This window comes from Aquarana catesbeiana, linkage group LG05 (genome assembly GCF_042186555.1).
Source record: "Aquarana catesbeiana isolate 2022-GZ linkage group LG05, ASM4218655v1, whole genome shotgun sequence".
Lineage (NCBI taxonomy): Eukaryota > Metazoa > Chordata > Amphibia > Anura > Ranidae > Aquarana > Aquarana catesbeiana.
The window spans coordinates 458,883,227-458,896,527 of NC_133328.1; the positions used below are offsets into that span (position 1 = coordinate 458,883,227).

The window sequence follows — 13,301 nt, forward strand, 5'->3', positions numbered from 1 at the left end:
TGAACTGACTTGGAATTTAGAGCCAATAAATGGGGACTCAAATGAATGAAATCCATACTTCCTACATTTGCCACATCTGTTTCTTTGATTTCCACATACATACTATAGGTATTAAAGTGCATGTAAACCTAAAATCTATATTTCAAGAGAATACTAAGTCGTTGCCTAGCATTCAATGTTGTCAACCCATAAGTTACTTCCCTTCAGTTAGCCACCGCGCTGCCCATCAGGCAGACCTAACAAGCAGCCCATAGAAGGAGGCGGCACAGCAGGCTGGCAATGCTGCTGCTAATTTGCAAGGCAGAGGCTTAGCACTGACAGCATGCAATAGGAAATGCTGCTATCAGCGGGAAAGAAACTTTACATCAGATTAAAGAAGCTGCACTATCCAAAAATTGGCTTTATCCTTTTCCCCTGGGGGCAAAGTGTATTTAGTACCTTATCCCATTTCAATTTGGGGAGTGGATCCAGAGCTATTATGGTCGACAGCGCCCCCCTCCTACCATTGCTGTCCAACCATATTGTATAGTGTGTGTCGATTGACAGCACTGTGCTCTGCCAGCAGGTTTGAGAGCGCCATCATTCAGCACAGGGAGGAAACAATATTCTCATTGATTGTGCTGTGATCTGATAAAGAATCAGTTTTACATATAGTATTTACTACTGGAAAGTTTACAAGCAGCCAGGTCTGCAGGGCTGTGCGATCCATCTGCCAGATCACCAATCTCTGCCAGCGCTGACTATCCATTTACTAATATAAGCGTGGGGAAGGTTTACTGGCAGCCAGGTCTGCAGGGCTGTGCGATCCATCTGCCGGATCACTGAGCTCTGCCAGCCTAACTATCCATTTACTAACATAAGCATGGGGAAGGTTTACTAGCAGCCAGGTCTACAGGGCCATGTGATGTTTTGGGGACTGTGGAAAAAAGGGAAGATAAGAGAAGACAAGGATCAAACAGCCTTTTTACACAATGCAGAGGATTAACCCCTTAGGTCCCACAGTGAGTATAACATACATGCTTTACTGCATATGCAGACTGATTTTACGGTTGTAGGTTTAGTAACACTTTAACCACTCCCCCCCCCACCATATGCAGAATGATGGCCAGAAAGTGGTTCAGTTATCCTGACTGGGCATCATATGACGTCCAGCCTGATAACAGGCCAGCACGCTCCCGCGGGGGCACGCAGCTTGGCGACCACGTGATCAGCTGTGTCCAATCACAGCTGCTCACAGTGTAAATAGGAAGAGCCGTTTATCGGCTTTTCCTCCACTCCCACTGATAGATAGTAGAGGAGAGACAATTGGCTGCTCTCCTGACGTCGCAGCCCCCCCAAGGATGCCCACCTAGGACCACCAGAGATGCCCAATAATGGTCACCAGGGATGCCCACGCATGGCCACCAGGGATGCCCACCCAGGACCACCAGGTATGCCAATCAATGCCCAATAGGGATGGCACTCAGTGCCCATCAGTGATGCCTGCCAGTGCCAATTGATCAGTGCTACCTAACAGTGCCATCTATCAGTGTCTATCAGTGTCCACCAGTGCCACCTATGAGTGCCCAACAGTGCCGCCTATCAGTGCTGCATATCAGTGCTGCATATAAGTGCCTCATCAGTGCCAATCAGTACTGCCTCATCAGTGCCCGTCAGTGCAGCCTCATCAGTGCCCATCAGTGAAGGAGAAAACGTACTTATTTACTAAAGTTTTTTAACAGAAACAAAGAAAAACGTTTTTGTTTTCAAAATTTCTGATATTTTTTTATTTGTAATGCAAAAAATAAAAACCCCAGTGGTGATTAAATACCACAAAAGAAAGCTCTATTTGTGGGAAAAAAATTTAGTTTGGGTACAGTGTTGCATGACCACGCAATTGTCGTTCAAAATGCGACGGCACTGTAAGCTAAAAATTGGTCTGGGCAGGAAGGGGGAAAGTGCCCTGTATTGAGATGGTTAACCACTTAAGGACCGAGCCTCTTTCTGAGATTTGGTGTTTACACGATAATAACAGTTTTTTTTTGCTCAAATTTTGAGTATAGCCTCATGTAATAGAAAATAACAATTGTTTATAAAAACGTACCATCATCCAAATTAATATGCAAAAACAGAAAAGAGTGGGAACAAGGGGACAGTGGCTGATGTTGGCCCAGCAATATTCCCACCCCGGAAAAGACTGGACTATATCGGTACAGATAGACAACAATAAAAAATTAATAATTAAAAGGTTTATTACAAAGAAGAAAAATACATGTTGTACTTGTTACAATTGCAAAAACAGAGGCTCGGGAATGCCCCAGGGGCATCTGTAGTTACAGGGTATAGAATGGTCTGGTTCTCGACTAGTTTCGCGGTATTACCGCTTCCTCAGGAGGACCAATCTATGGGATAGATAATAGGAATAATACAAACATAATACATACAAACATTGTAATGCAGCATGTAAAAACCAACATAACCTAAGAGGTAAATACAGAAATGGCTTACCCTATATTTAGGTGAATGTGTGCGGCACCCAGCTGCCCAAACAAAACTCCCCCGCGCCTAAACCTTTTAATTATTAATTTTTATTGTTGTCTATCTGTACCGATATAGTCCAGTCTTTTCCGGGGTGGGAATATTGCTGGGCCAACATCAGCCACTGTCCCCTTGTTCCCACTCTTTTCAGCTTTTTTTTGCTATAAAATTACTTAGAACCCCCAAACATTTTTTTTTTTTTTCTAACACCCTAGAGAATAAAATGGCGGTCGTTGCAATACTTTCTGTCACACCGTATTTGCGCATCAGTCTTACAAGCGCACTTTTTTGGGAAGAAATACGCTTTTTGTAATTAAAAAATAAGACAATAGTAAATTTAGCCCCAAAAAAATTCTATGGGTTGCATTTTTTGAGTTACAGAGGAGGTCTAGGGTTAGAATTATTGCTCTCACTCTAACGATTGTGGTTTGAACACCGTTTTCATATGCAGGCGCTGCTCATGTATGCATTCGCTTCTGCACGCAAGCTCGACAGGACGGGGTGCGTTTAACCCCCCTGGCGGTATTCCCGAGTCTGGCTCGGGGTGGATTTACAATACCAAAAGTGGTATCCCCGAGCCAGACTCGGGATCGCATCGCAGGATCCATGTAGAGGATACTTACCTTGTCCCCTGGATCCTGCGATGTCTCCCCGCTGTGATCTGCGAGCCGCCATGTCTCGCTCGATTCACAGTGCCGAGCTCCGTTCCCTGCGAGCGTTGCGACGCACGGGGACGGAGTTCAGTGGCAAATTCAAAAAGTGAAACACACAGTATAGATACAGTATACTGTAATCTTATAGATTACAGTACTTTATCAAATAATTACAAACCCCCTTTGTCCCTAGTAGTCTGTCCAGTGTCCTGCATGCAGGTTTATACTATAAAAACTGTTCTTTCTGCCTGGAAACTGGAGATTGTCCATAGCAACCAAAACTGTCCCTTTACATCAAAAGTGGCTTAAGACCAGCTAGAAAACAGTGATAATAAATTAGAATCACTTGCAGAATTGAGTGATAGTGATTTGTGGGGAAAACAGTCATCAAACACTAAAAGTAATAACAGCGACAATTCTGCAACTGAGCAAATTTCAGTGTTTTTGATTTGATTACATTATTGAATATTTTTTATTATTATTATATTATTATTTGGTATAATTATATATAGTTATTTATTATATTATAATTTTTGATTTCATTTTTCAAACTTTATCATACCCGGGATGTCTACTAGACTCTTGTTTGGACAGATTTAAGTGAATTATTCCTAAGAATTACAGGCCTATAATATAAAACGCCAAATTTCTGTGCAAAATAATTGTACCGCTTTCAGCACCTAAAATCTGAAATAATCATACCGCCAAGGAGGTTAAAAAAATTATTTTTTTCTTATTTATTTTACCTTTTATTTTGTATTTTACACTGTTCTTTTAAAAAAGAAACTGTGTCACTTTTATTCCTATTACAAGGCATGTAAACATGCCTTGTAATAGAAAAAAGCGTGGCAGAACCTCTTAAATATAAGATCTGGGGTCAAAAAGACCTCAGATCTCATATTTACAAGTCATTTGAGAAAAAAATTAAAATAAAATGTCTCTTTAAGAGCTATGGGCGGAAGTGACGTTTTGACGTTGCTTCCGCCATGCAATGGCATGGAGACGGGTGGGGGCCATCTTCCCCTCACTCATCTCCATACCACACACAGAAGAGGACCCAAGTGCCCCCGCCGCTACCGACGGCTCCGGTAAGCAGCGGAGGGCACTGGAGCTTGTGGGGAGCCCCGCTCCTGCCGCCGATAAGTGATCTTGCAGTGAATCCACTGCAGAGATCAATTTTATCTGAAAGCAGACCGCCCACTGAAGAAGAGGAAACCGGGGTTATGGCAGCTAGCTGCTGCCATAACAAGGATATCCCTCTTCAAAGTACTGACGTATAACAACAGCGGGCGGTCTGTAAGTGGTTAAAGAAGAATTCCAGGCATGGCTGTATTATAAATAGTTACACTGGTTCAGCTTGAATCAATCAATATATATTTTTATGTAGAAATGAAGAAATGACACTTTGCTACAATGTAAAGTAGTGAGTGTACAGCTTGTATAACAGTGTAAATTTTCTGTCCCCTCAAATTAACTAAACACACAGCTATTAGGCTCGGTTCACACATCGGCGGCACGACTTGCAGGTCGCCTCAGCGAGGCGACCTGCAAACGACTGCCGGGGCGACTTGCGAGACGACTTCTGCATAGAAGTCTATGCAAGTCGCCCCAAGTCGCCCCCAAAGTAATACAGGAACCTTTTTCTAAGTCGGAGCGACTTGCGTCGCTCCGATTAGAACGGTTCCATAGCACAGAACGGGAGGCGACTTGTCAGGCGACTAGGTCGCCTGACAAGTCGCCCCAGTGTGAACCGAGCCTAAATGTCTAAACCACTGCCAACAAAAGTGAGTACACCACTAAGTGAAAATGTCCAAATTGGGCCCAATTAGCCATTTTCCCTCCCCGAAGTCATGTGACTTGTTAGTGTCTCAAATGTGAATGCGGAGCAGATGTGTTAAATTCGGTGTTATCGCTCTCACTCTTTTATACTGGTCACTGGAAGTTCAACACGGCGCCTCATGGCAAAGAACTCTCTGAGAATCTGAAAAAAAATGGTTGTTCTACATAAAGATGGTCTAGGCTATAAGAAGATTGCCAAGACCCTAAAACTGAGCTGCAGCACGGTAGTCAAGACCATACAGCAGTTTAACAGGACAGGTTCCACTCAGAACAGGCCTTACCATGGTCGACCAAAGAAGTTGAGTGCACGTGCTTAGCCTTATATACAGAGGTTGTCTTTGGGAAATAGATGTATGAGTGCTGCCAGCATTGCTGCAGAGGTTGAAGGGGTGGGGGGGTCAGCCTGTCAGTGCTCAGACCATACGTCGCACACTGCATCAAATTGGTCTGCATGGCTGTCGTCCCAGAAGGAAGCCTCTTCTAAAGATAATGCACAAGAAAGCCCGCAGTTTGCTGAAGACAAGCAGACTAAGGACATGGATTACTGGAACCATGTCCTGTGGTCTGATGAGACCAAGATAAGCTTATTTGGCGGCAACCAGGTGAGGAATACAAAGACAAGTGTGTCTTGCCTACAGTCAAGCATGGTGGTGGGAGTATCATGATCTGGAGCTGCATGAGTGCTGCCGGCACTGGGGAGCTACAGTTCATTGCGGGAACCATGAATGCCAAAATGTACTGTGACATACTGAAGCAGAGCATGATCCCCTCCCTTCAGAGACTGGGCCACAGGGCAGTATTCCAACATGATAATGACCCCAAACACACCTCCAAGACGACCACTGCCTTACTAAAGAAGCTGAGGGGAAAGGTGATGGACTGGCCAAGCATGTCTCCAGACCTAAACCCTATTGAGCATCTGTGGGGCATCCTCAAACGGAAGGTGGAGGAGCGCAAGGTCTCTAACATCCACCAGCTCTGTGATGTCATCATGGAGGAGTGGAAGAGAACTCCAGTGACAACCTGTGAAACTCTGGTGAACTCCATGCCCAAGGGGGTTAAGGAAGTGCTGGAAAATAATGGTGGCCACACAAAATATTGACACTTTGGGCCCAATTTGGACATTTTCACTTGGGGTGTACTCACTTTTGTTGCCAGTGGTTTAGACACTAATGGCTGTGTGTTGTGTTATTTTGAGGGAACAGCAAATTTACACTGTTATACAAGCTGTACACTCACTACTTTACATTGTAGAAAAGTGTCATTTCTTCAGGGTTGTCACATGAAAAGATAGAATAAAATATTTACAAAAATGTGAGGGGTGTACTCACTTTTGTGAGATACTGTATATACACATATACACCATACCTGGCTGATGCCCCTGGAAGCTGGAAATTACTGAAATAGACACAGCTATCCCAGTGATCTCCACTTGCTTCTGGGTCCAGTGCTGAGCGACTAGCCTGATGCATTGTGAACACAGGGGGTCAACTTCTCAGCACAGGCGCCTGTTAGAAAATATTTTGCATTTCAGGAATGAATGGAAAGTGTTCTCTGATTGGATGAGGTGGGGATGTCACACTACACCTTGTGCAATCAGAGAACACTGCATTCTGAAAAGGCAACACACTTTCTTAAATGGTGCTGAGAGGCCAACCCCCTGTGTTCAGAATGGGACCTGAAAGCAAGTGGAGATCACTGGAGTGATGGTGTCTGCTTCACTAATTTCCAGCATCCAGGGGATTGGCCAGGCATTGTTACATTGGTCCAAGCTTGACCACCATTATTATGTAGAATCCAGCCATACCTGGAATTCATTGCTACTAGTGTTGCACCAATACCGTTATTGTTGCTGATACTAAGCCTTTTCACGATTACATGTGCCAATGCTCCAATACCTGTAACCGATACATTGGTGGTGCGATTTGAGCCCATACAGAATGAATGGGCTCAAATTGCACTGTAAAGCATCGCATGCAATTTAAACAGAAATGCGGTGTGATTCTTGTCCAGTAGAGCTGCACGATTAATCGCTAAAAAAAATCACGATTTAATCCCCCTCATGATCTTAATCTGACATTTCCACAATTCATGTAACAAGTGCAGAGCGGTTCTCTGCTAAGAACTGTCAAAAATAAAAAAAACAAAAAGAAACAACCATCCAGCAAATGTTTATCAATATTGCTCAGCACTAAAGATAAAAGGAAACATTGTAACATTTAGATCAAAGGGATGAACTTCGGTCTGTAAATGAAGTCAGTTTAACCACTTAAGGACTAAACCTTTTTCTGACATTTGTTGCTTACAAGTTAAAATCAGTATTTTTTGTTAGAAAATTACTTAGGACCCCCAAAAATTCTAAATGTTTTTTTTAGCAGAGACCCTAGAGAATAAAATGGCGGTCGTTGCAATTTTATGTCACACTGTATTTTTGGGAAACAATACACTTCAATTCATTAAAAAAAAAAAAAAAACAAACAATACAGTTAGCCCAATTTTTTTGTATAATGTGAAAGATGATGTTGCGTCGAGAATGGTCAATTGTGATCTTTATTCTAAGCAAAAAAATTGTGATTCTTGTTTTTTTCAGAATCGTGCAGCTCTAATGTCTGGATCACATGCAATTTCCCCACCACTCCTGTGTGAACCCAGGCTTGTCATAGTGACTTCAGAAAGAAAAGAAGTCCTCACCTTTTTTTTTAAAAATTGCACACCATGTGATTTGACTGGTGTGAAAACGAACCTGGGTGCTGGTGCATGTGGGTGCAATTAAGCCTCAGTTCACACCAGTGGCGGCCGGTGGCTTTTTTTCTTGGGGGGGAACAATCCTACACCTCCACTCCCCCTAGCGGCAGAGTCACGGAGGTCACGGGTGGCACCCCCCCCCAGTCCGGGCCCCGCACTTACCCCATCTCGCAAGCAGTGCGGCGGGCGGTGTCGGATTCTCTCCGGGCTGTGGGCTGCTTTGACGGGTCTCATCATGACCCGCTTCCTGATTGGCCGGAAGGAGATTCAGTGTTACAACATTCACTTATTGTAACACAATTGGGTGAGCTCAGAGCACAGTGCTCTGTGCCCCGAGATCACCCTTTTTTGAAGTCTATCAGAGCCTTTGGCTTTTATTACGTGCTTAAACCCCCCCCCCATTGGAATCCATGCATCCGCATCCCTGCATGTAGATCAGGGGGCCAGACGCATGAATAGGGGGCCCCTAGTGGACGGGCTGCCACTGGTTCACACTATGAAACGCATATTATATATACTGAATTCCAGTACAATTCACATGCAATTTAGTGCGATGCGATTTTAGCCTGTTCATTTTGAATGGGCTCAAATCACACCACATTCGCACCAAACTTGTGCATTTAGCAGTTCTGGGAATGCACTGCAAACGCATTGTGTAGTTGTTTGCGTTTGCAACCTGCGTTTGGGGTGTTGTTAAGAATACACTGACACCCACTCTGCAGATGGCAAGGACAGCGTGATTTGAATGCTGTGCGGGAAACATGCATGGATCACAGGTTTCCCGCACCGCATGCTAATGTGAACCTGGGCTACGTAGTAAGAATTAGGCCCCAGTACGCTTAGTAGAGCTGCATGATTAATTATCAAGAATCGTTATCGCAATCTTGACTAAAGTGTTTCCCGATTCTTTCTATGCAAAGAATTCTCTCTGCTCTTCTGAAGCCACAGCCATCAAAAGAAAGGAAGAGAAAAACTGGGCAGTCTGCCAAGAATCAAAACATTCTTTATCAGTTGAACTAAGTGTAAACATTGTAACAATTTGTCAATGGAAAAGACTTTGTGTGTAAGTGAATACTTGATTTGATTGTAGCCGTATTAGTGCAATATTGTGAATCAGTACTGCTTGGACCTTGAAGAAGCTTGTCCTGAAAAATTGTATGTTAGTGCAAATAATAAAAAAAGTATCACCGACAGTACTCAATTTTCTCTGTGTAAGTGAAAAAAGTTTAACCACTTAAACACTAAAACTTTTTCTGACATTTGTTGGTTTCAAGTTAATATCATTTTTTTTTTTGCTAGAAAATTACTTAGAACCCCCCAACATTATATATATATTTTTTAGTAGACACCCTAGAGAATAAAATGGTGGTTGTTGCAATATTTTATGTCACACTGTATTTGCGCAACAGTCTTTCAAATGCATTTTTTTGGGGAAAAAATTACTTTAATGAATTAAAAAAAAAACAAAAAACTAAGCAGTAAAGTTAGCCCATTTTTTTTTTTGTATAATGTGAAAGATTTTACATTGCGAGAATCGTGAGAGAATTGTGATCTTTTTATTCTAAGCAAAAAAATTGTGATTCTCATTTTGGCCAGAATCGTGCAGCTCTAACGCTTAGGAATTTGGAATTGCCACGATTTGGCCCACAATTCCATACTTCATTGGCAATTGTGGAAAAACGTGCAACATGCATTTGGGTGCCATTCATTCTAAATAGCACCCCAAACACGGTGTGATTTTGGTGCAACTGTTGCTAATCAGAATAATGCTGTGATAGCAACAAAACCCATCTTTAGCCCCCGTTCACATAGTGGGGGATTTGACATGCCAAATTGCAGCCTATTGCCGGCAACGGCACTGTCCGTCCGATTTTGTGGCGCAGCTCTGATTTCCAAAGGTAGTTCCTTGCACTACTTTTGGCGACTTCAGGGGCGATTTAAATAGACATCTGTGCAAGAACCCGCACAGACGTCTTTCAAGTCGCCCCCCCTGAAGTCGCACTGAAATGCGGGTTTCAAATCGTGCGAGTTCAGTTGAACGATTTCAAACCCACCAACAATGTGAACCTAAGGCTGGATTCACTCATGTGACGTGATTCCAGCAATAGCACTGAGTTTTGAAATCTGTTTTGGGATGTTGTTAAAAAGGTGTTCTGCCCCCCCCCCCCCCCAAAAAAAAAAAAGAAAAAAGAAAAGTCAGCAGCTACACATACTACATCCTTTGGCTTTTAACATTACAATACTTACCTGTCCTGGAGTCCTGCAATGTCGGCACCGCAGCTGAGCAGCTGATGTTTCCATCAGCTGTCGGGTGCTGCTGCCGCCACTGCGGGTAAGGCCCCTTTCACACTGGGGCGGGGGCAGCGTCGGCGGTAAAGCGCTGCTATTGTTAGCGGCGCTTTACCATTGGTATTCAGCCGCTAGCGAGGCGGTTTTACCCCCCGCTAGCAGCCGAGAAAGGGTTAAAACCACTGCAAAGCGCCTCTGCAGAGGCACTTTGCCGGCGATATAGCCGCGCTGTCCCATTGATTTCAATGGGCAGGAGTGGTGAAGGAGCGGTATACACTCCGCTCCTTCACTGCACCAAAGATGCTGCTAGCAGGACTTTTTTTCCCGACCTGCTAGCGCATCGCTCCAGTGTGAAAGCCCTCAGTTTTGGGTCGGTTTGCAGGCGCTATTATTAGCGCAATAGCGCCTGCAAACCGCCCCAGTGTGAAAGGGGCCTAAGGGAACCCGGCACTGTAGCCTTACGGCTTCACGCCGGGAACCCTACTGCGCATGCGAGAGGCTCCGCTCCTCTCTCCTACTGGCCCGGTGACAGGGAGGAGGAGGAGGGCGCCCCGCAGTGATGTCACGGGCCGTGGCCCGGTCGTGAGAACAGGATACCTGTCAGACACGTATCCTGCACCCCCGAAAGGTGCCAATTGTGGCCCCAGAGGGGGAGAGGAGACAAATGAGCACAAGTTCCACTTTTGGGTGGAACTCCGCTTTAAGATAACACCTTCAGCAGATCGCATGGATGCCGTGTGACTGCTATGCAGTGCAGGAAACATACAGGATTTGCTGTGTGTCCTTCATCTTGAACATGTGCGATTCTGTGAGCGATCAGAAATAAGTATATGGTGAGATATAAGAGAACACAGGGAAGCCTGATGGCCCGTTCAGCGTGTGACTCCTTCACAGGGGAACGCAGGGGGTGTGCCGGGTGTGCCTGGGCACCTCGTGAGGCGCAGATTCCCCCTGCTGATATGCCCTCCCCCCCCCCAAAAAAAAAAATTGTAAAAAATAAAAATAAAAAAAGCTACAGACATGGTCCACAGCCCTAGTGACAGGTCCATGGGGTGCACACCTCTGGGGACCTACCTTGAGATAGTCGTTCTCCGATCGCAGCTCGTCCAGCTCCCTGAGCACCTCCTCCTCCTCCTGTGCCGGCCCCTGCGGTGCGGATCTCTTCTCGGCTCCGCGGCCGTCATCGTTCCCCGCCCCCACCAGACGTACGATCTCCGGCGGGACGGACAGCGCGGTGCTGGAGGCCGACTCGTTGTCGCTGCTGTGAGTGGCGGGCTGTGCGGGCGGAAGAGGTCGGTGCTCGTCGGATAGAGGCTCGGAGGGACAGTCGGAGAGGTCGGAACTGCTGTCGGTGGGAGTGACCCGTAATGTCCCCCCCGGGGGGGCCGCTCTCTCCACTCTCCGTCCTGCGGTAGTGATCGGAGAGGAGGGGGGATCTCTGCGGCCGCCGCTCGGAGCTCCTCTCTTCCCCGGGGGGGCCGGCTTCCCTCTGGCCGGGAGAGGCTTGTCCTTGGCGGGGGTGCCGCGCCGGGAGAGGCGGCCGGGGGTCGGCACCGGGGATTTGGGGGGGAGGAGGGGACTCCGGTCTCTGAGGAAAGGTCTGGCCGGGGACGGCGCTCGGTTCAGCCTCTTCTTATCGGCACGGCTCGGCGGCCGGGGCTCCGTGCTTCCACTCTCCATGGGACCCCACCGAGCGGGCGCTACCCGGGCTGCGCCACCACTACAGCAGCGCTACACCATCCCAGCATCACTCCGGCCGGTCACTGACACCCATCATCATAGAGAAGAGTGTCCCCATCTCCTGTCATCTCCTCTCCTCTTCTCTTCTCCTCTCCTCCCGCAAATCTGCAAGCGCTGCTGTCTGTCAACCAGCCTGACGTCCGCCGGCTCTCCGTCAGCGCATGCGCAGTGCCTGTGTAGCAGTGAGTACACCTCTGTGTGTGTGTATGGGGGAGCTGATCCCCGGGGCGGTCATCTGTACACACACCTGTCACCCGGGGGAGGGGGAGGAGCCTACATGGATGGGATCCAATCATCACATAGATACAGCCATGGATTCCCGTACGACCTCAGGGTCGCTGTCCAGTGCTGAACACAAATCAGGCCGGGGTCACTCTGGGTCATACAAGAGCCTCTGATGTCCAACCATCATGTGTGGCCCCCCGACCTCAGCAGTCTGACAGTGTTCTCAGGGGCCACAGGTGACAACCATGGCAATAGCCCGTTCATGTGAGTGGGATGAAATGAAGGGAGAGAACACCCCGACCCTTTATATCCCACTTCTGTACCATCACCCCCCCCCCCCATCTCCAGATTCAGATTTCAGCACTCTCACTCTTTGAATGACAATTACTCAGTCATGCAACACCTTACCCAAATTACATTTTTATCTTTTCTTTTTTCATTTTTTAAAAAGAATTTTCCACAATTTTTTTCTTTCTTTTTTTTTTTACTTCTCATTTACAAACTGTAACCAGACACTGTACTCCTCTGGGGAGGTGATCAGAATTTTTTTTATACTATTATTACTTAGTACGTAAATTACATTTTTATAATTTTTTTAATATTTTCCTTTTTTTTTTCTTTACAATTTTTTCCTTTTTTTCTTTTCTTCATACTATCATCAGAGCAGTATAGTGTCCTCTTTCCCAGAGGCAATCAGGATTTTTCTACACTATTATTACTTATTATGTAAATGGCATTTTTATCATTCTTTTTTGATTTTTTTAAATTTTATTTTCTTTTTTACAATTTTTTTCCTTTTTTTTTTTTTTTTTTACATACTGTCCCCAGAGCAGTATAGTGTCACCATAGTGACACTGTGCTGCTCTAGGGAGGTGATCAGAATTTTTTTTAAATACTATTATTGCTTATTAGGTCAATTACATTTTTATAATTTTTTAATTTTTTTCCATTTTTTTAATTTATTTTTTTTTACAAGTCTTTCCTTTTTTCCATTTCATACTAACACCAGAGCAGTATAGTGTCTGTACTGCTCTGGGGAGGCAATCAGGATTTTTTTACACTATTATTGCTGTTACATAAATGGCATTTTTATCATTTTTTTTCCATTTTCTTTTTTTACAATTTTTTTCTTTTGTTTTACATACTGTCACCAGAGCAGTACAGTGTCCTTTTTAATTTTTTTTATCTCATACTAACACCAGAGCAGTATAGTGTCTATACTGGGGATGTGATCGGGACTTTTTTTTTACACTATTATTGCTTATTACGTAAATTCAATTTTTATCATTCTTT

The 13,301-nt window shown here is 45.1% G+C and overlaps 1 protein-coding gene across 6 annotated transcripts in view; it reads right to left on the bottom strand.

Annotated features, from left to right (window-relative positions):
* MTCL1 (microtubule crosslinking factor 1) overlaps window positions 1-11,987 on the bottom strand; it is a 256,548-nt gene extending 244,561 nt beyond the window's left edge. For 3 of the 6 annotated variants that reach the window (XM_073631365.1, XM_073631359.1, XM_073631362.1), the window contains exon 1: window positions 11,118-11,985. In XM_073631365.1, the coding sequence (XP_073487466.1) occupies window positions 11,118-11,723 (606 nt within the window). In that variant the 5' untranslated portion in view covers window positions 11,724-11,985. Of the gene's footprint in view, window positions 1-11,117 lie in introns of all 6 variants that reach the window. The other 3 variants (XM_073631363.1, XM_073631360.1, XM_073631361.1) reach the window with 2 other exon arrangements.
* Between the last annotated feature and the right edge of the window lie 1,314 nt (window positions 11,988-13,301).